The sequence below is a fragment of the Podarcis vaucheri genome, assembly GCF_965113315.1.
Source record: "Podarcis vaucheri genome assembly, chromosome: 5".
In the NCBI taxonomy this organism is placed as follows: Eukaryota; Metazoa; Chordata; class Lepidosauria; order Squamata; family Lacertidae; genus Podarcis; species Podarcis vaucheri.
The window spans coordinates 1,859,694-1,882,176 of record NC_138763.1 but is presented as its reverse complement, the minus strand read 5'-3'; the positions used below and the strand labels follow the sequence as shown (position 1 = coordinate 1,882,176).

The 22,483-nt window shown below is 48.0% G+C and overlaps 1 protein-coding gene and 1 long non-coding RNA gene across 3 annotated transcripts in view; one reads left to right on the top strand and one right to left on the bottom strand.

The window, feature by feature from the left end:
• Window positions 1-22,483, bottom strand: part of LOC309533325 — a 428,448-nt gene that overhangs the window by 328,838 nt on the left and 77,127 nt on the right. The window lies entirely within an intron of this gene.
• Window positions 1,157-21,740, top strand: OSTN (osteocrin). 2 transcript variants are annotated; one of them, XM_082224688.1, is made up of 5 exons: window positions 1,157-1,376; window positions 12,787-12,885; window positions 14,840-15,060; window positions 17,969-18,048; window positions 21,118-21,740. In XM_082224688.1, exons 2-5 carry the CDS (start codon window positions 12,787-12,789, stop codon window positions 21,228-21,230), a joined length of 513 nt encoding a protein of 170 aa, XP_082080814.1. In that variant the 5' UTR covers window positions 1,157-1,376; the 3' UTR covers window positions 21,231-21,740. The 2 variants fall into 2 exon arrangements, with proteins under 2 accessions (XP_082080814.1, XP_082080815.1); XM_082224689.1 differs by lacking the exon at window positions 1,157-1,376 and adding an exon at window positions 10,215-10,517.

Here is a 22,483-nt window from a genome sequence, read left to right as displayed (position 1 = left end):
TGTTCTCACAGTGGTCAGCAAGCTGCCTCAATGGGAAACCTGCAAGCAGGATTGGAGCAGAAGACCCTTTCCGCCTCCTGAGCTTTTCCAGCAGCTGGTTTTCAGAAGCATCGCTGCCCCAAGATGTAGAGGCAGAGCTAAGCCATCATAGCTAGCTAGGAGCCATCAATGGTCCTTTCCGTCTCCATAAATTTGTCTCATCCTCTTTTAAAGCCATCCAGGTTGGGGTCGGATTTCGGTTTGATGAGGCCCTCAGCTCCTGAAGGTCATGGGGCCCTTTCTATGTCCAGCTGTCCTTTGTCAACAACAAATTGTCACTGTTTTTTGTGTTGAATATATGCTATATGGTCATTTATGGACCTCATAGGTATCTCAAGCCATTTGCACATAACAAAACATGTATTTCATCAAAGTAATTGATAAAGAAATGAGCAAACCAGTGATATTTTCAGGAGCAGACTAGCAGGCGGGGCCCATGACTGACATCATAGGAGCCTACACAGCACAAAACACCATTGCTGTATGTAGGTTTTATTTTATTTGGGGGTTTTTATCTTATATTTTGGAAATGTACATCCAGGGTTTTTTTCCCTTTATTTTTTGGGGGGGACCCCCAAGAGAGTGGGGCCCTAAACTAGAGCTTGTTTAGCTTATATGTAAATCTGGCACTGGGACCAACCCTGTCTCCTTTAGGAGGGAGTTCCAAAGTTTAATTATGCACCTCATGAAAAAGTCTTTTCTTTTACCTGCCCCAAATCTTCTGACCTTCCGCTTCATTGAATAATCCACAAGTCCCTGCGTTAGGGGAGAACAAGGAAAATATTACCCTATCCCCTTTCTCCATGCAGCGCACCATCTGATAAACTTCTGTCCTGCAAAAGCTCTGGGCTCAGAACACTTGCTTTTTTCTCTTGGGATTTAAGCCTTTTTTTTCTACCCGGATTACAAGGAAGATAATTTTTGTGGCCCTCACCCAACTTGCAAGATTCCCAGAAGAGGCGTCCAGCTGGGCTTTGTCGGGAAGAGGTAGAAACGCACATACACCCCCAATCTGATCCAGCCCACCCAGGTCTCATTTCTCGATAATCTAATTGCCCTGATCGGAGCAATAAATAAAACAGGAGAAATGAGCATGTGGAGAGGGGAGGGAGACCGAAAGAGAGAGAGATTCGAGACGAGGAGCAGTGGAAAATCTTGAGAAATGATGTAAGAGTGAGCAGAGGCAGGGATTGGAGTGCAGGAGCGCCTTCAGAGACTATAAAAACTCCGAGAGAAAAGTGAACATCAGAGATAAGTGAAGAGAAACCAGCTTGGAAGGACCAGGGGTTTATTTGGAAGATTTGAAGGACTGATCTTCCAAGCCTCCTCCAGTCAAGGTGAGTGAGCAGAGGCCATCTCTCTCTGTGTGTCTTGCTTTTCTTATAACCCTTTGCTTCCATCCTAGCACTGCTGCTTTTGAAAAGTTCTGCTCAGAACCAGCAAGAATATGCAAAGTCTGCAGAGGGTGAAAAGGGGGTTCCCCCACCTGCACGCTGTGTGTCTCACTGCAGTTCTCAGACGGGGCTGACATGGACCAAAATTATCCCAGCGTGTCAAATGGTGGTCTGGAATGGGCTGTTTGCATTGTTCTTAGAGGTGTCTGAATGCAGGGAATGGCAGATCATATTACTTTTATTTATTATTATTATTAAATGCCTTTGTTCAGCTGATTTTAAAAATGCAGTGTGGGCAGTGTGGTGTAGTGGTTAGAGTGTTAGACCTTGGAGACGAGGGTTCGATTCCCACCTCAGCCATGAAACACACCAGTGGCTTTGGGCCAGTCATCGCCTTCTCTCAGCCTAACTTCCCTCCCAGGGGAAGAAGTACCGCACAGAGCACCTGGAGCTCTTTGGGGGAGAAGGCAGCATATAAATGCAATACATAAATAATAAAATAACTTTGCAACATGATATCCCTAAAGAAACATGCCAGAGAAGCGAGTTGACTCAACAACTTGGTTGCTGTGCTACTGAAAATAATAATAATGGTGTCCTTCAGTTTGCAGAATGGACAAGAAGTGAGACTTTAGCGTTTAGGGAAAGGAGGATTTTCTTAGCCGATAAAGTCATCCCCATCCCTTTGATTCATTCTCCAGGGAACTTTCAGAGGAGAAAGCAGACTTCGAAAAGTTAGCTCAGAATAAGTTCCCACACTAAAAAACAGGAGGGAGGGATGGACACCTGGACTCAGGTGTTTCGAACACAGACCTGGATAAAAGTAACAAGACAAAGACTCAGCCCACGTGCGACAGTCTTTGCTCATGTCCATTGCTCGTTATTCTTAGAATCATAGAATTGCAGAGTGGGAAGGGACCCCGAGGGTCATCTAGTCCAACCCCCTGCAGTGCAGCAATCTCAGCTAAAGCATCAATGACAAGTGGCCAGCCAACCTCTGCTTAACAGCCTCCAAGGAAGGAGAGTCCACTGTTTTCCAAAGGGGTCCATTCCACTGTATTGTGCTCTCAGAAAGCACTCCCTATGTTTAGTTGGAATCTCCTTCCTTGCAATCTGAATCCACCGGTTCGGGTCCTGCCCTCTGGAGCAGGAGCAGAAAGCAGGCTTGCTCCATCTTCCAGCCCTTCGGATATTTGAAGATGGCTATCGGATCTCTTCTCCTTGAACTGCCAAGGGTAAGAGAACCAACCAAGGGAGGCTTCCCTCACTAATCTTAACACCTGGTCTGGTCTGTAGGAAAGGAGTCAGCCTTGCAGGTATTTAGGACCCCAAGTAATGTAATAATAATAATAATAATTTTTTATTTATACCCCGCCCTTCCCACTTCAGAAAACTGGGCTCAGGGTGGCTAACAACAAATTTAAAACACATAATTGATGCAACAAAAACCAGCATAAAATACAGTATTAAACGTGAATAAAAATAAATTCAGAATTCCAAAATCAGTTTAGGGGGGAAATCCATCCAATAAGCATTAGATGATCACCAGGGCTAACTGGCTAAATTAGTCCTATTGTAGTCCTATGTAGAGATTTAAGCACTAATTTGAGCACCTTGAATTCGTCTGAGAAATTAACCGGCAGTCAGTGGGAGTTATATGACTTCAGGAAGTCCCCTTGGCTAGCAGGCTAGACCAGCTGAAGGTTCTGAACTGTCTTCAAGGGCAACCTCACTGTGTTGCAGTAGTCCATGGGTAGGCAAACTAAGGCCTGGGGGCCAGATCTGGCCCAATCGCCTTCTTATTCTGGTCCGCGGACAGTCTGGGAATCAGTGTGTTTTTACATGAGTAGAATGTGTGCTTTGATTTAAAATGCATCTCTGGGTTATTTGCGGGGCATAGGAATTTGTTCATATATTTTTTTCAAAATATAGTCCGGCCCCCCACAAGGTCTGAGGGACGGTGGACCGTCTCCCTGCTGAAAAAGTTTGCTGACCCAAGCAGTAGTCCATTCCAAAGGTTCCTGGAGCACAATGGAGGAGTCATCTCTGCTCAAAGGGGGATGTAGATGGCAGCTTTGGGAAACAGCACTTTTGAGAATGTAAGACGAGACTGCAGGATCCAGCCAGTGGTCTCAAGAAACCAGGACTAAGAAGCATCTCTGCCTCCACAGGCAAAGGGCAGAGTGTAGCCATCCCTGGCTCAGAGCCATCGATAGCCCTGGAAATGGTCTAATTCTCTTTTAAAACCATCTCAGCCATCGCTATCTCCTGTGGGAGTGAGTTCCACAGCTGAACTCTGCCGCATGAATAAATCCTTTCTTTTCTCTGCCTTGAACCTTGCAGCATTCAGCTTCACTGGGTGTACCTTTAGTCTGAAGGGAACCCCAATAAGGCTGTTGAAACTGGAGGGTGGCCTAGGAAGAGAAGGAGCAAATGGATTCCTGCAGTTCAGGGGGCTGGACTAGATGACCCCTGGGAACCCTTCAGTTCTACTATTCTAGGTCCAATCCTGCTGTATTGGCCACCTTTTACCCCTGCAGCAGCTGTTCCTCTCTCTTGGCCTCTGATCCAACCACCACAATCTCCTAAACACAGCCACACTTTAATGGACCTAATCTTGATGTTAAGAGCCAATGGCTAAATATAGTATAAATAAATACGGAAGCAAGCCAAGTCAAATATAACCTTGCACCACCCCTGTTTCAGCAGAGCACTTTTGCCAAGATGTGCCCACAGCTTCGTGTGAGCCCTGAAGTGTTGACACCCAGATTCGGGTTTTTGAGTAGATCCTAGCTATTTTTGTTCCAATAGGAATTTTTGTCCCCTGAATACTTAGCCTTGTGCGATGATATTTCCCTTTCTGATCCTGTTCGATATCTCTGGCTGCTGTTGGCTCCGCCAGCCGTCCAAGCTGAATGTCGGAAGACGCAGAACAGGTAAAAGAAAGGACTTCTTCGCATAGTGCATAGTTAAACTGCGGAACTCACTGCTGCAGGAGGACCAACTTGGATGCCCTTAAAAGAGGATTGGGCCAATTCATGGAGGAGCTGTGGGCTATCGATGGCCATGAAATACAGTGGTGCCTCGCAAGACGAAAATAATACGTTCTGTGATTCTCTTCGTCTAGCAGTTTTTTCGTCTTGCGAAGCAAGCCCATTGAAGGATTAGCGGAATAGCGCTATTAGCGCTATTAGCGGCTTTTAGCGGCTTATCGGCTTATCGGATCAGCTGATAAGCGGCTTAGCGGCTTAGAAAAGGGGGGGAAGGAAAAAAACCCCGCAGGAACTCGCAAGACATTTTCATCTTGCGAAGCAAGCCCATAGGAGATTCGTTTTGCGAAGCACCTCCAAAACGGAAAACTCTTTCGTCTAGCGAGTTTTCCGTCTTGCGAGGCATTCGTCTTGCGGGGCACCACTGTAAATAAATTGAGGTCTTATATACCGTATTTTTTGCTCTATAAGACTCACTTTTTCCCTCCTAAAAAGTAAGGGGAAATGTGTGTGCGTCTTATGGAGCGAATGCAGGCTGCGCAGCTATCCCAGAAGCCAGAACAGCAAGAGGGATTGCTGCTTTCACTGCGCAGCGACCCCTCTTGCTGTTTTTTTTTCTTGTTTCCCTCCTCTAAAACTAGGTGCGTCTTATGGTCTGGTGCGTCTTATAAAGTGAAAATATAATATAATATTTGTATATAATAAATGTTCATAAATGTACCAAACAAACACGTACATAAATATATAACCCACATGTCTGAAGCAGCACAGGAAAATAGCCCTGAAACCATTTTGGCTCCCAGACTGACCAAATGTTTTCTCTGCAAGGTCGAAGGAAAATGGAAAAGCTCCCCATTGTCATTTACAAATCCTGTCTTAAGGGCATGTCTGTGTATGAATAGGGTGAGCCTGTCACCTGGCTCAGGAACTAAGTATTTATCATTACAAAAGACTGGCCAGGCTCCCCAGGGTATCCAATCAAGTGACCATTAACAGATAACCTGCGAGACAGGAGGTAAACAATGCACTCAGATTTCTGTTGTAGACCGCCCTTTCTGTGATGTAAGTATGATGTTTCGGGGGGGGGGTCCTCCTCCCTCCTGTGTGTGGTGAGTGAGGACCCTGTTGCAACAGTTTAATTAAGATCAGGCTTACGAGCTGCTTTGCTTCTCAGTATTCTCTACTTGGCCTCTGTTATTTTCTCCGACTGATGGAGAACCTGCAAAGGACTCTATAAGGGCTCTTGTGTCCCCCATAAGGGAATAAGGGCAGATTTTCATTTATTACAGCTACTAGCCGGGATGCGAAGGAAGAGCGTTGCTCTTGTGTTCGAATCCTGCTTTTGGGTTTCTCACTGGGGAATCTGGTCGCCGCTGTGAGAAGAGAGCGCTGGACTCCATGGGCCATTGGCCTGATCCAAGCAGGCTTTTCTTATGTTCCTATCATTTCATTCCCATCTTATTCCTTTCTGGGTTAACCACCTGAATGATCCCAACCAGTCAGGATTCACTGCACAGCCTGGCCAGTTAGGGTTGGCCACACAGCGATATCGCCAAGGACAAGCAAAGGTGATTCTAACAAAAAAAAAAGAAAGGGAACTTTTTTTCCCCAGAGCTGCTGGAAAATTGCCCAAAAGTCACAGCTTCTAAGAAAAACAACCACCTCAGGTTGTTTTGGCTCATTTCCAGTGTTAACGAAAGGAAGTGTGTTTTCTCAAGTCTCGGACATCCTGACACAGGGTTTAAGTAAATGATTGATGGTGCCCATTATCTGGCGGCATCAGCCGCTTGCGTTCTGCAAGATGTCTTTTCTCGTAAGCCCTCAGGATCAAAGCGTTATTTTTTTAAAAAAAATAAAATAGCAAACTACTTGTGGCTCATCTTTCTCCCGGGATATAAGAGCAAAATTGCCCTTTTCACGTCAACATAGCGGTTATTTTTCCTTCTCTGTTGGCTTTTGCTACAGCAACCAGCCAACTCCTTTTTTTGAGATAAACAAGGATTTTCAGAAGTTACCAAAATGCTGAAATTCTTGCCATCTCAGAGTTCCTGTCATTAACACCTACCAACCCTCGAGTTCAATAAAGTGGATGGAAATTCAGTGGGGGCTGATAGTTCAATTCTAAGTTCATTACATGCCCATGAAGCAGATGTGAATTGTGATTATGATTATGATTATTACATTTGTATCCTGTTAATTTCTCCAAGCAGCTCAAGGTGGCTTAACAGTTCTCCCCTTCCTCGTTTATCCTACCCAAAAACCCTGTGAGGAAACTGAGGCTGAGAGGCAGTGACTGGCCCAAGGACACCCAATGAGCTTCAGGGCCAAGAAGAGATTTGAACCCGGGTCCCCTTAGTCCTAGTCCAACACTCTAACCAAGTACACCCTGGATTTTCTTGGGGGAAAGTGTAGGATGTAAAGGCAATGAATCATAATTAAAATAATACCAAGGAAAACAACTTCACAGCACTATAAAGCAGTACAGTGGTACCACGGAAGTCAAACGGAATCAGTTCCAGAAGTCCATTTGACTTCCAAAACGTTTGAAAACCAAAGCGCGACTTCCCATTGGCTGCAGGAAGCTCCTGCAGCCAATCAGAGGCCATGGAAGCCCCGCCAGACGCTCGGCTTCCAAAAATAGTTTTCAAACTGGAACACTCACTTCCGGGTTTGCGGCATTCGGGAGCCAAAACGTCCGAGAACTGAGCTGTTCGAAAACCAAGGTACGGCTGTAATGTGAGCCCAGTGTGAGCGCTTTTCCTAATAGAAGGAAAGGAGGAAGGAATCTCTCTGCAGCTTCTCTTTTACACCTGGCCAAAGAAGAAGAATCCCAGGTTGGCTTCCCCCTGGTTCTTATTCTGAAGAGGAGAGAGGTGTAGCTTCAGCTTGTGGTGATTGAATGGGCCCAGGTTGGTTTTAGAATCATAGAACCATTGGGCTGGAAGGGACCCCGAGGGTCATCCAGTCCAACCCCCTGCAAGGCAGGAATCACAGCTAAAGCATCCATGACAGATGGCCACCCAACCTCTGTTCAAAAACTTCCAAGGAAGGAGAGTCCATCACTTTCAGAGGGAGCCTGTTCCAATGTCAGATGTCTTTTATTTTCAGAAAGCAAATTCTACAGCAACAGTGTGACGCGGCAGCTAAAAAAGCCAATGCAATTCTGGGCTGCATCAATAGGAGTATAGCATCTAGATCAAGGGAAGTAATAGTGCCACTGTATTCTGCTCTGGTCAGACCTCACCTGGAGTACTGTGTCCAGTTCTGGGCACCACAGTTCAAGAAGGACACTGACAAACTGGAACGTGTCCAGAGGAGGGCAACCAAAATGGTCAAAGGCCTGGGAACGATGCCTTATGAGGAACGGCTAAGGGAGCTGGGCATGTTTAGCCTGGAGAAGAGGAGGTTAAGGGGTGATATGATAGCCATGTTCAAATATATAAAAGGATGTCACATAGAGGAGGGAGAAAGGTTGTTTTCTGCTGCTCCAGAGAAGCGGACACGGAGCAATGGATCCAAACTACAAGAAAGAAGATTCCACCTAAACATTAGGAAGAACTTCCTGACAGTAAGAGCTGTTTGACAGTGGAATTTGCTGCCAAGGAGTGTGGTGGAGTCTCCTACTTTGGAGGTCTTTAAGCAGAGGCTTGACAACCATATGTCAGGAGTGCTCTGATGGTGTTTCCTGCTTGGCAGGGGGTTGGACTCGATGGCCCTTGTGGTCTCTTCCAACTCTATGATTCTATGATTCTATGATTCTACTTTCCTTGGTTGTCATTGAAATGCAATGGTTGGGGCCTTCCCCTGTGGAGCAGCAGAATACAAGCTTGCTCCAACTTCCGTGTCAATTATTTCATAGAATCATAAAACCATCAAGTTGGAAGGGGAATAATAATAATAATAATAATAATAATAATAATAATAATAATAATAAATTTTATTTATATCCTGCCCTCCCCAGCCGAAGCTGGGCTCAGGGCGGCTAACAACAATCAAAATAGTTCAACATTCTAAAACATTCATTATAAAATTAATTAAAGCAAATTAAGGGAAGCCAAGGGTCTTCTAGTCCAAGCCCCTGCGATGCGGGAATCTCAGCTAAAAGACCCCGTCAGATGGCCACCCAACCTCTGCTTTAAAGCCTTTCAAAGCATGACGCGTTCCTGTAACAATGTGATGTTCCCTCATTCATTTTGGATCAGCTTTGTTCTCAAAATGAGGATGAACCATCCCATAATAATGATGTCAAGGAAAGAAGACTTGCTGCCCACTTCTGGGGCAACCTGGCAAAAGCAGCCCTCCTAATTCTAGAAGTCTAGTGCTGTCGGAGAGCTGATTTCAGTGGGGAAGTCCTAGATACCGGATGGGACTGTGTGTCAGTTTAGCACACCTGGACCTGCATAGAGTACCCTTTGGTCAACCAGCATAGGCGCCGACTCCATGGGGCTTGAGGGGGCTCGAGCCCCCTCAAAAAAAATTTTGGGGGGGCTCAGCCCCCCCAATAATCTCGGGCGGGCGCCCTTCCAGTAGAGCGCCGCCGCCGTCCCCCGCCTCCTCCGCACCTGCTCCTTCGCCAGCCAGCCAGCCGCGCGCCCTAATCGGAGAGCCCCGGCTGCCAAGGCACTGCCGGAAATCCCGCGAGAACAGGGGAATCCCGACTGGCCACACCTCCCAGCCAGCCAATCGGCTGGCTGGGGGGCGTGGCTTGCCCTATTTAGGGCCGGAGCCACTCTATTTGCATATTCATGAGCTTATTTATTATTCATGAGCTTTCCCGGGCCCCCCCAATATTTTTTCTAAGTCCGCGTCCCTGTCAACCAGTGTTGCCTAGTGGTCAGAGGGCTAGACTAGGACCTGAGAGAACAGGGTTCAAATCATCCACTGAGCCACCAAGTCCACTGGGTGACTTTGGCCAGTCACTATCTCTTTGCCTAGCTTACTTCACAGGGTTATTGTAAGGATAAAAGAGAGAAGGGCAGGAATGTCTAAGCCGCCTTGTGCTTTTTGGAGAAAAGGTGAGATATAGATCTAACAGTGGATGATTTGAACCTTGTGTGCAGCTGACCCCGGACTATAAGACTACAAGGTCAGACTGACAATAATTTGCAGGATTTCCAGCAGTTGCTACTCAGAAACATTGCTGCCATCTCTCCTGAAGCAGGGAGTTCCATAGTTCAACAATTTATTATTATTATTATTATTATTATTACATCTGAAGGCAGCCCTGTTTAGGGAAGCTTTTAATGATCTTTTAATGCATTTTTAATCTTTTGTTGGAAGCCACCCAGAGTGGCTGGGGAAACCCAACCAGATGGGCAGGCTAGAAATAATAAATTATATTATGATGATGATGATGATGATGATGATGATGATGTGTGCAACCAGCTAGTTGCAGGGCAAGGCTGAAGACCCCTGGCAACCTGTAAGCAGAGCTGGGTCGTTTACCTTTCCCACCTCTTCCACTCCCAGAGTTACCTGAATTGTGTTGAAGTCAAGATGCCTTTTTGCACTTCAGGACCTCTCTGTTTATTTTGATTAGCGTACAGGGGCTTATTTTTAGCTCGCCGGGATGAATGAACAGCAGCACAGATGTTTCACCGTGAAGAAAAAAAAGTGTGTGTTTAACCTTGCCATTTATTTTTACGTCCCCCGCCCCCACTTCCGTAGGCAGATAATCAGGATGTGGGTTCCTTGCGCAGCGATAGGCTGCAGTTTCCCAGTTTGGCGGCGCAGAAACCTGCATAAAAATTCAAAGGGCACAAGATGCCGTCTTATACTGAGTCAGACCGTCAGGCCAACCCGCTGAGTGTTGCCTGCACTTATCTGAGCTCCCAGCCTCACTGGGAGATCTGTCAGGGATTCACAGAATCATAGAATTGTAGAGTTGGAAGGGACCCCCGAAGATCATCCAGCCCAACCCCCCCTGCGGCGCAGGAGTGCAAAGCAGATATACTCTGTTGCTGAGATTTGCCCTTTCGCCAGGGGCCGTAGAGGAAGGCAAAGAAGGACATCAGAAGAGCTTGCAGGATGAGGCCCATGGCAGATCCAGTACTGCATTACCAAAAGGGAAATTAAGACTAAAGATTTTCTGACGGTAAGAGCCATTCAACAGACTTCCTCGGGAGGTGGTGGGCTCTTCCTTCCTTGGAGCTTTTTAAGCAGAGGTCGGGCTGCCATCTGTCAGGGATGCTTGAGCTGAGATTCCTGCATTCCAGGGGTTGGACTAGATGGCCCCTGGGGGTCCCTTCCAGCGCCATGATTCTGTGAACCTGTTCTCACTGTGACAAAGATTGCTGTGAGAAACCCACCAGCAGGATCCAAGCATGAGAGGAACACTCTCCTCTGGTTTCTAGCCAGGGCCGGATTTACGTATAAGCTATATAGCTTGGCGGGGGGGGGTATACTTCTTCTTAATTGTATTTCAGATCAACAATCACTTGGATAAAACACATTTTTTGAGTGTTTTCTGTTGTGTAGGCTCCTATGATTTAAGTCCTGGGCCCTGCCTGCTAGCCTGCTCCCTCAAATATCCCTGGTTTGCTCCTTTCTATATATAGGGTGCCTACATTCTGCATGGATTTACTTATTCTTAATTGTATTTCAGTTCAACAGTTACTTTGATAAAATACGTATTTTGTTATGTGAAAATGGCTTTAGATACCTATGAGGTCCATAAATAACCATACAGCATACATTCAACACAAAAAACAGCGACCATTTGTTGTGAACAAAGGACAGCTGGACATAGAAAGGGCCCCATGACCTTCAGGAGCTGAGGGCCACATCGAACCTCAATCCGGCCCTGTCTCCAGCAACTGAAATTCAGAAGCACTGCCCCCAACTGTGGGGGCAGAACGCAGCCATTGTGGGCATGTGAACAACCTGAGTCTGGTCTCCATCAGCCTCTGCAAGATGGGCCAGAGGACAGGGACGCCAGCTGAGGCTCACTGGTCAAAGTTTGAAGGATGCCATAACCATCGAAAAGAGTTCTGCCAGAACACCATGACCGAGACGTTCCAAGATCCTCCCTCCCCATATTTTGTTACCCCCTGAATGGGATGGAGAAACTGCAGGGGTGGTTTGGGGCTACCCTTAGCATCTACAAATATATTCCGAGTGTGTATGGTTGTTTTGTGACATTTAAAACACAGCAGTGGGGTTCTAGATTTACAGAGGGTGCTGTGGGTTAAACCACAGAGTCTAGGGCTTGCCGATCAGAAGGTCGGCGGTTCAAATCCCTGCGACGGGGTGAGCTCCAGTTGCTCGGTCCCTGCTCCTGCCCACCTAGCAGTTCAAAAGCACTTCAAAGTGCAAGTAGATAAATAGGCACCACTCTGCAGGCCATTTTTATTCACCCAGGCATTTTGAGCAGCTTGGATTTTCTAAAGTTATAATCTCTGCTTCTTCTGTTACCGTTTCTGGTTTACCATATTATTAGTTTATTTCCCGCTTCCTCCACCCGAAAGGAGAAATTTCCATTTTATTGGCTTTGCGTTTTAAAATATGGCACTTTCTTCTTTCGATGGTTGCCACTGTTAACGGAGAAATCTGAGGGCTCCTTTGGACAAAAAAACAAGGACACCAGCCAGGAATACCTGAGCAAAACAGCAGCCAGTAGGCTTGGTCTTTATTGAAGACTGTCGTGACAGGACTCCCACCTGCCACCAGGTGGAACAAGATGGAAGCCCCGAACAAAAGAGAACCGAAACTTCTATTAGCTACTAACCCCCATGTTACACCCCCCCCCAAACTACATCACTAATACATCACGGTTACATCATGAAAGGGGAGGTCTGGTGGCAGGAATCTGAGCATCCTGGACCCTGCCCCATGGTTCCCCTTGCCCTCCACCAAACGCCCATCAAGTGGAACAAAAGAGATCTTTACATTTCCCTGTTTCCCAGCCAAGTTAATCACACCCTTTTGTCTTCATCTGGGTTTCTTATTTCTGGAATGGCTACCTGTCTGGCACTCAGGTATCAGGAGGCCAGGAATTATCACTCAGGCAGAGGGGCTGCTGAGGAGCTGAGCTCACCTGTCTATATGAATTTCTGAAGTTTCCCCAGTGAGCCAGTACATACATACATTGATCAGTGAGTTGTTGCATTTGGTATTGTGCAGCAAAGGCCCTTTGAATAGACTGAGATGAAGTGTTTTGTGGGGAATAAAGCACAAAAGTCACAACTGCTGGAGGGGCAACCCCCCCCCCAACCTTTACATAAATTCCTGCAACACTGTGCAAGTGTAGCTGATAATACCCGAGTCAATAAATACACCCCTTGAGCTTCCCCCTGCTTGGAGTGGGCACCCAGCTGTGTGGGACTGGACCGGGCAAAGGACTGTGGCGCTGCTTTCTTTTGCAGATGCTGCGTTGCCAGCGAGCGGCTGGGTACCTCGTCTTGGCCATCACCCTCTTCCAGTGGCAATCCAGGACAACTTTCCAGGTAGCGGCATTGCAAGAGGTAAGTGGTGATCTCAAAAAAGGCCCAGTTGTTTCTGGCAAGCCCAGATTTCTGCACTGAAGACGTTCTCCTAGGCTGGGATTTCTTATTTCAAAGCGCCCTCGAGCGGTCAGAGTTAAAATCTCTGTCTCTCTTTTTAAATGCTCTTAAAAGCAGTTTGAAAAGACCATAAAAAGAGTTTTACTGCCATCAATCCTCCTCCTTCCTCTATGCTAGAGGCAAGGACAGTTAAAAGTGGCTTTAAAAGAGGAACAGGCAAATTCCCAGAAGAGGAGAAAGTTGTCAGTAGCTCAGGTGCTGCCAGGTCAGCACTGAAGTCATAAGTCTCCGATGCCAGAGAAGTAAACTCTTTACTCAACTAAACCCAAATGCAGCTCAGGTCCACGCAACCCTTTTATTTACTAAAGTATTTGCAGATTGATCAATATAGATCACTTTAATTCTAGCCAGGAAAGAATTACCTATGTCCATTTTCTCTAACACCTTAATCAAAAATGCGGCCTGTTTTTCATTTCTCACTTCCAAATACTTTGGTTAATTATTAGGTTAATTACATTTCTTATATTGTCCTTCATTTGTCAGCCTGGTGAGAACCTGACTTGGTCTCTGTGGACTGACTCAGTCAGTGTCTTTTTTAGTCTGTTAGCTATAATCGTAGCAAATAGTTTATGATCACAGTTCAGTAAAGAAATAGGTCTGTAATTTTTTTTTTTTGTCTTTGTTAAGTCACCATCTTGCTTAGGGATCAGGGCAGTGGCGTAGCGTGGGGGGTGCCAGGGGTGCCAGCCGCACCGGGCGCAACATCTGGGGGGGCGCGAGTCCAGAGGGAAGGGACAAGTTCCTTCCTCCGCCGGGCTCTCCGCCGCCGCCGCCAGCCTTGCGCCCTAGCGCGCGCGCCCCCCGCCGTCGCTGTGGCTGCGCTCCGCTCACTGCTCGCAGGAGGAGCAGCCGCTGCAGCAGCGCCGACGCCGCCACCGACGCCTGGCCGGGCACGGGCAGCCTCTGCACCCCAACGCCGCCAACGCCGCCATCCCCGCGGCCCAGCCACAGGCGGCGGCTGCTTCTGCCTCCATCCTCCTCCGGGCAAGCAGCGTTGTTTGTGCGGCAGCGCCAGCGGCAACTCGCAGGTTAGGGGTTGGGGGGGCGCAAATTACTTGCCTTGCCCCGGGTTAGGGGGCGCAAATTACTTGCGTTGCCCCGGGTGCTGACAACTCACGCTACGCCGCTGGATCAGGGTAATAAATGACCCGGGAATTACTCCAGTCACCAAAATTCTATTCATGGTGTCCTTAAGTAGTTCAGGAAGTGCATCCTGGAACTTTTTATAATAAATTGCTGAAAGTCCATCTGGCACTGGTGCTTCATTCTATTTATGATGTTGTTGTTGTTTAGTCGTTTAGTTGTGTCCGCCTCTTCGTGACCCCCTGGACCAGAGCACACCAGGCCCTTCTGTCTTCCACTGCCTCCCGCAGTTTGGTCAGACTCATGCTGGTAGCTTCAAGAACACTGTCCCACCATCGTGTCCTCTGTCGTCCCCTTCTCCTTGTGCCCTCCATCTTTCCCAACATCAGGGTCTTTTCCAGGGAGTCTTCTCTTCTCATGAGGTGGTCAAAGTCTTGGAGCCTCAGCTTCAGGATCTGTCCTTCCAGTGAGCACTCAGGGCTGATTTCCTTCAGAATGGAGAGGCTGGATCTTCTTGCAGTCCATGGGACTCTCAAGAGTCTCCTCCAGCACCAGAATTCAAAAGCATCCATTCTCCGGCGATCAGCCTTCTTTATGGTCCAGCTCTCACTTCCATACATCACTACTGGGAAAACCAGAGCTTTAACTATACGGACCTTTGTTGGAGAGGTGATGTCTCTGCTTTTTAAGATGCTGTCTAGGTTTGTCATTGACTGATAATTATAGCAATCCATAAATAATAGCTGGAATATCATTCTTTTCTCCTTTGCAGCAGCCTTCGGCTCCTTCCTCTCCCCTGGGTGAGGGTCGCCTGTCTCTGTCTGGCCAGGAGAAGCCAGCTGCCGACTTGGTCGCAAAGCTTCTCCTCTTCGACGAACTGGTGTCCCTCGAAAATGATGTCATCGAGACGAAAAAGAAGCGGAGTTTCTCGGGGTTTGGCTCCCCTCTCGATAGGCTTTCGGCTGGCTCCCTGGACCTGAAAGCCAAGCAGAGGTGAGCTGGGAGGAAGAACGATCTCAGAGTCATGGAACTGCAGAAGAGACCCAAAGGTTGCTTTCTATGCGCAGGAAGAACTCTGCACATGCTTAAATTGCACTCCCTTATGGATGCTGGTAGTTTTGTAAGCAAGAATGTGTGTACAACGAAGGACTCACCCAAACCTCCATTTGCTCTGCTGCTTCCCCCCAGGAACCCTATGGTTTAGTGCTGAATCGGAACAAATGGCAATCATGTTTTTTGCAGACTGCTGTTTGTTCCAATTTAGCGCTAAAGAGCGGGTTTTGGTGGGTGGGAGGAGAAGCAGGGCAAAGGCAAAGCCACTGTGCCTAGGAAGCATGGGACTAGTGGGAAGGAGCTCAGACCCGTGTCTTCCAGGCAGGGGACAAGAAGAAGGGGGCTTGCAATGCTGAAACAAATTTGCAATAATATGCACCGCACACTTCTGCACCCTACGTAAATTAATTTGTGTCATACTCAAAATACAAATGGAGGCAGCCATTCGTCAAAGGAAACAGAAAGCTTTCCATCGTCCTTCCCCAACCTGGTGCCCTCCAGCTGTTTTGAACTACGGATCTCATCAGCCCCAATAAGCAAGACTGAGTCTTGCTGTTCTTCTTTGGCGATCCCTCGTAGCAGAGTAAGATTGCCTTCCCTAAACACTGTTTTAAAAGTGAGTCCGTAACTGACTGTGGAGGCCAATTCTGGATCCACATGCCCTTCCACAGTGGGGACATAGGTTCCCGGGTAGGAGTTGATCACGGTGAGGGTTTGCCAAGCGTGCCTTCCTCTTAGCACGTGTCTCCCTTGCATCCTGAGTTCAAGCGTCTTCAAAGCCCGTGGTGCCTTTGGTAAAGGCTGTTCTCCAACTGGAGCACTCGCAGGCCAGTGTTTCCCAATTGTTGGTGTTTATACTGCATTTTTTTAGCTTTGCCTTGAGATCTTTCAACCTCTTTTGTTGACCACCAGCATTACACTTTCCATTTTTAAGTTCGGAATAGAGTAGTTGCTTTGGAAGACAATCATCAGGCATCCACACAACATGACCAGGCCAATGAAGTTGGTGTTGAAGAATCATTGCTTCGACACAGGTGATCTTTGCTTCTTCCAGTACACTGGCATTAGTTTGCCTGTCTTCCCAAGTGTTGTGTAAAAAATTTTGGAGACCCGGTTGATGGAATCTATTGAGGAGTTGGAGATGGCATTTAGAAGTGTCCAGAGGAGGGCAACCAAAATGGTCAAAGGCCTGGAAACGATGCCTTATGAGGAACGGCTAAGGGAGCTAGGCATGTTTAGCCTGGAGAAGAGGAGGTTAAGGGGTGATATGATAGCCATGTTCAAATATATAAAAGGATGTCACATAGAGGAGGGAGAAAGGTTGTTTTCTGCTGCTCCAGAGAAGCGGACACGGAGCAATGGATCCAAACTACAAGAAAGAAGATTCCACCTAAACATTAGGAAGAACTTCCTGACAGTAAGAGCTGTTCGACAGTGGAATTTGCTGCCCAGGAGTGTGGTGGAGTCTCCTACTTTGGAGGTCTTTAAGCAGAGGCTTGACAACCATATGTCAGGAGTGCTCTGATGGTGTTTCCTGCTTGGCAGGGGGTTGGACTCGATGGCCCTTGTGGTCTCTTCCAACTCTATGATTCTATGATTCTATGATTCTATGATTCTAAGTGGTCCATGTTACACAAAGGGATGCAGGTGGCGCTGTGGGTTAAACCATAGAGCCTAGGGCTTGCCCATCAGAAGGTCGGTGGTTTGAATCCCCGCGACGGGGTGAGCTCCAGTTGCTTGGTCCCTGCTCCTGCCAACCTAGCAATTCGAAAGCACTTCAAAGTGCAAGTAGATAAATAGGTACCACTCCGGTGGGAAGGTAAATGGCGTTTCCGTGCGCTGCTCTGGTTCACCAGAAGCGGCTTAGTCATGCTGGCCACATGACCTGGAAGCTGTACGCCAGCTTCCTTGGCCAATAAAGCAAGATGAGCGCAGCAACCCCAGAGTCGGTCACGACTGGACCTAATGGTCAGGTGTCCCCTTACCTTTATGTTTCACAAGCATACAGTGAAGATTGAGCCTTGCTGTGGCTTGAGACGGCCACAAGAGGGAGCACGTCCCCACCAAAAGTGCTCTGCCAATGAGCTTTGCTCTGTGGAAACCCCATGAAAGTGACAGTCGCAAATGCATTCCAATTCCAATTGGAACACTTTGTGATACTTTGGTTCTTGTAGGGCCCTGCAAAAGAAACAGAGGTCTTGCGCATGCTGGATCCTAGCACTCATTGCACTAGTTCTAATATTTATAAGGCCGCAAGAAGAGGCTGGTGGATCAGACCCACGGCCCACCTAGTCTAGCCTCCTATTCTCACAGGGGCCAGCCAGGGCCCCAAATGAGAAACCTGCAAGCAGGATTCGAACACAAGACCAACACTCTCCCCTTCTGTGGTTTCCACCATCTGGGATTCAGAATCATCACTGCTTCCAGCTGTAGAGGCAGAGAAGAACCAGGCTGGCTAGGAGTTTGAAAAGAACAAATTCATGGCTGGGAGGGATATCTAGGTTCCTGGCCATCATTGCTTCCTGCGGAAGTGAGTTCCAGGGTTCAGCTATGCTCTGAGTAAAGAAGGGCTTTCTTTTCTCTGCCCTAAACCTTCCAACGTTCAGCTTCGCTGGGTGTTCACTGGTTATGGTACCATGAGGGAGAAAACCACCCTCTATTCTCTTCCCCCAAGCCATGAATAATTTTATAAGCATCTGCACACAGAACTTCCTCGCAGAAGAGTCGTCTCAGCCCCTGACTGTTTTGGCTGGGGCTGGAGGGCACCACTTGGGGGGGGCGGTTAGGATGGAGCTTATGCAACAAAGGGGCATTGGGATATCCCAGTTAATTGCATCTCATTCCGCAGGAAAGTTGTGGAAATTCCAAAGAGACGGTTTGGAATCCCCCTTGACCGGATCGGAGTGAACCGTCTGAGCAACACCAGAGGTTAGCAGACGTGGGTAAGATTAAAGCGGACTTGCAGGGCCTGTTCCTTGGCTGCAGCCTATTATTATTATTATTATTATTATTATTAACCCTGGATTGCCCCAGCCACTCTGGGCGGCTTCCAACAGATAGGCAGCTTCCAGGGGGTTGGAAATTATTCTGTGTATCGGTTTCTTCCCCGCCTCCTTCAAATGAGCCAACAGCGTGATGCGGCGGCAAAAAAAGCTAATGCGATTCTAGGCTGCATCCACAGAAGTCTAGTGTCCAGATCAAGGGAAGTCATCGCATCACTCTAGTCTGTCTTGGTCAGACCACACCTGGAGTGCTGGGTGCAGTCAGTGGCGGATTTGGGGCTTTTGGATTTCAGAGGCACCGTTTGTGACACCAAAATTCAGCCCCTCCACCACCACTGCTGCCTCTTGCCTTCCACTTTACATCATTGTTGCAGCCCCCCCCCAAGAGCCCCCTCTCAGATCAGAGCCCATTACGAGTGAGACGGTCACACTGCCCCATATCCACCTCCGGCCCAATTCAGAATGCTATTGACAAGCTGGGGAGCATGAAGGGGAGGGTGACCAAGATGATCAAGGATCTAGAAGCCAATAATAATAATAATAATAATAATAATAATAATAATAATAATAATAATAATTTATTATTATTTACCGGTATACCCCGCCCATCTGGCTGGGCTTCCCCAGCCACTCTGGGCAGCTTTCCAAGAAAATATTAAAATACAGTAATGCATCAAACATTAAAAGCTTCCCTAAACAGGGCTGCCTTCAGATGTCTTCTAAAAGTCTGGTAGTTGTTGTTCTCTTAGACATCTGGTGGGAAGGCGTGACACAGGGTGGGTGCCACTACCGAGAAGGCCCTCTACCTGGTTCCCTGTAACTTGGCTTCTCACAGAGAGGGAACCACCAGAAGGCCCTCAGCGCTGGACCTCAGTGTCCGGGTAGAACGATGGGGGTGGAGACGCTCCTTCAGGTATACTGGACCGAGGCCGTTTAGGGCTTTAAAGGTCAGGACCAACACTTTGAATTGTGCTCGGAAATGTACTGGGAGCCAATGTAGGTGTTTCAAGTTATGTGGCCTTGGCGGCCACTCCCAGTCACCAGTCTAGCTGCCGCATTCTGAATTAATTGCAGTTTCCGGGTCACCTTCAAAGGTTGCTCCACGTAGAGCACATTGCAGTAGTCCAAGCGGGAGATAACCAGAGCATGTACCACTCTGGTGAGACAGTCTGCGGGCAGGTAGGGTCTCATCCTGCATACCAGATGGAGCTGGTAGAGAGCTGCCCTGGACACAGAATTGACCTGCGCCTCCATGGACAGCTGTGAGTCCAAAATGACTCCCAGGCTGCACACCTGGTCCTTCTGGGGCACAGTGACCCCATTCAGGACATGGGAGTCCTCCACACCAGCCCTCCTCCTGTCCCCCAAAAACAGAAACCAAGGAACAGTTGGGGGAGCTGGGTATTGATATCAGGCCTAGGCGTGATGTCAAGAAGCAGGGAGTTGCAAAGTGCATGACAATGACCAGGTGCGCTGCCTTGCCCCCGTTCCAGAGGGTGCACACTGCCTCGTAGAACTTGGGGGGCCGCCCAGCCCCTTCATTGAAAATTTGTGGGTGCCTGGGCCCCCATGGCCCTGCATAGATGGCGCCTACAACAATGTCCACGCCAGGCATCATTTTATAAACCTTTATCATTTCGCCTCTTCCTGGTGTGAGGAATGCAGGAAGCGCTTGGGCGAATGGTTGTAGCAAATATTACGCGTACCTGTAGGGCAGCCTTTGCAACCCTGGCACTCTCCAGGTGGGCAAAGGGTGCTTTAGCGCATAGGGCATCGCAAGGGGTGAGGATTCATAGAATCATAGAAGTGTAGAGATGGAGGGGACCCCAAGGGTCATCTAGTCCAACCCCCTGCGATGCGGGAATCTCAGCTAAAGCATCCATGACAGATGGCCTGGTCAGGAGCTCATCCTCCTCTTGAGTAGGACCCTGGCAGAAACACATACCCGACTGGCATGTTCCCTCCCTCCTGGTCGATTGTTCAGGAGCTTCATAAGCTTTCTTCTGCCCGAACATCACAGCAACCGATGCCAACAGACACCGGCACACTTAGGGATCTGCAGAGTCTTTGCAGCTTGCGTAACAGACCTCAGCAACTTAGCATTTTGGCTAATCTACTTTATTTACAGGGATGCGGGTGGAGCTGTGGGTTAAACCACAGAGCCTAGGACTTGCCGATCAGAAGGTCGGTGGTTCGAATCCCCGTGACGGGGTGAGCTCCTGTTGCTCAGTCCCTGCTCCTGCCAACCTAGCACTTTGAAAGCACGTCAAAGTGCAAGTAGATAACTAGGTACCGCTCCGGCGGGAAGGTAAATGGCGTTTCTGTGCGCTGCTCTGGTTCGCCAGAAGTGGCTTAGTTATGCTGGTCACATGACCCGGAAGCTGTACGCCAGCTCCCTCAGCCAATAAAGTGAGATGAGTGCCGCAACCCCAGAGTCGGCAACAACTGGACCTAATGGTCAGGGGTCCGTTTACCTTTTATTTTATTTACATATAAACACACATGGAGCACTGCAACATGGCTCTCTCTCTCTCTAGCATCTGACAGCAAAGAGAAAAAGAACAAAGGACAATAGTCCCACTTCAAGGAACACAGTGACACAAACATCCTGTCTCCGTCACTTCCCACTCTGTGGAGTCAAAACATACACCGTCATGGGATAGACAACAATCCCATGACTGCAATGACGGAGCAGGAATTCTAACAGAGCTTCTATATTGCAGGGCACACCCACAAGAAGCTAAAAAGAAAACAGCCAAGAGGGGCCCTCAAACCTCCTTATTCCAGCTTGAAAAGCTCTAACTGGGAGGAGGCTGTGCGCATGTCCAGCTTGGGGGCTTTACAATGGGGACGTCTTGGTTGACCCCCTCTTCTCGCCTCCTGTGACTTCCAGCAAGAGCTGTTCAAGCTGTTCAGAAGCTCATTGGTCCAGCTACAAGGCTCCTCTTATGGGTTTCTTTTCTCTCCCCCCCCCCCATGACTTTCCCCCCTACAGGTTTGCCCGCCCTGGTGGACGCCCTCCGCAGAACATCTCCCACTGCCAAAGGCACTTCCGCCAGTCCCACCGCCACTCCCAGGGACTTTGCAGTTCAGAAACAGGCCTCCTAAAACCAAACAAAAGAAACGTGCCTCCGGTTCTCGTTATAGCAGGATCTGCCCACTAGACCACACTTCCTTCCAGCTGACGCTCTGCTCTCCTGAATAAGGGAACAGAAAGTGGTTTTTTTGTCTGTTTGTCTGCTTGTTTGTTTATATGTATATAACAATTTCATTTGCATGCCACTTTTTATTAAAAAAAATGACTTTTGGGAGTTTAATAGGGCTATTAGAATGCAGTGCAGCAAAATAGCAAGGTGGTGTTGTTGACTCTGGAGCAACATTAATGAGCAAAGCTTCTTATTTCCACACACACACACAACCCCTTTTCACCTGGTTACTGGTCCTCCATCCCAGGTCAGCTCAGGACCTCTGCTCAAGTTAGCATCCTTCCCATAGCTGTCAACTTTTCCCTTTTCTTGCAAGGAATCATATTCGGAATAAGGGAATTCCCCTTAAAAAAAGGGAAACGTTGACAGCTATGATCCTTCCCCATCATTACGATCCAAGCGCAACCTCCTGGCTGGTGGGGATTTTCTCATGTGGAGCCACCCAGAAATGCTTCTGAGCAGCAATTGCAGGTAATCGTGTTAAGAGGAGCCTAGTGGGTCAGGCCAATAGCTCCTTGAGTCCAGCATTGCCTTCTCCCAGCGAACAACCAGATGTGAACCCAAGAGCCCTCTCTCCTGCGTTTGCAGCAACTGGTACCCAGAAGCATCCCGGCCTCCAACTGTGGAAGCCCAGCCATCAAGACCAGTAAATAAATAATGAATAAATTTTTATTTATACCCCGCCCTTCCTGGTTCAGAAAACCAGGCTCAGGGCAGCTAACAGCAAATTTAAAACACTTAATTGATGCAACAAAAACAGCATAAAATACAGTATAAAACGTGAATAACAATAAATTCAGAATTCAAAAATCAATTTAGGGGGGGGGGAATCCATCCAATAAACATTAGATGATCCCCAGGGCTAGCTGGCTAAATTAGTCCTATTTGGGCCAGTGTGGAGACCAGGGGAGAATTAGCTGTGAGTCTCAGAGTAGGTAATCTTCATAAAAATGGGAGAGGGAGGGAAGGAAGGGGAATAAAAGATCAGGCTAAGTTCAAGCTGAAAGCCAGGTGGAATAGCTCTGTCTTACAGGCCCCGCGAAAGGAAGTTAAATCCTGCAGGGCCCTGGTCTCATGGGACAGAGCATTCCACCAGGTTGGAGCCATCACTGAGAAGGCCCTGGCCCTGGTGGAGGATAGTCTCACTTCCTAAGG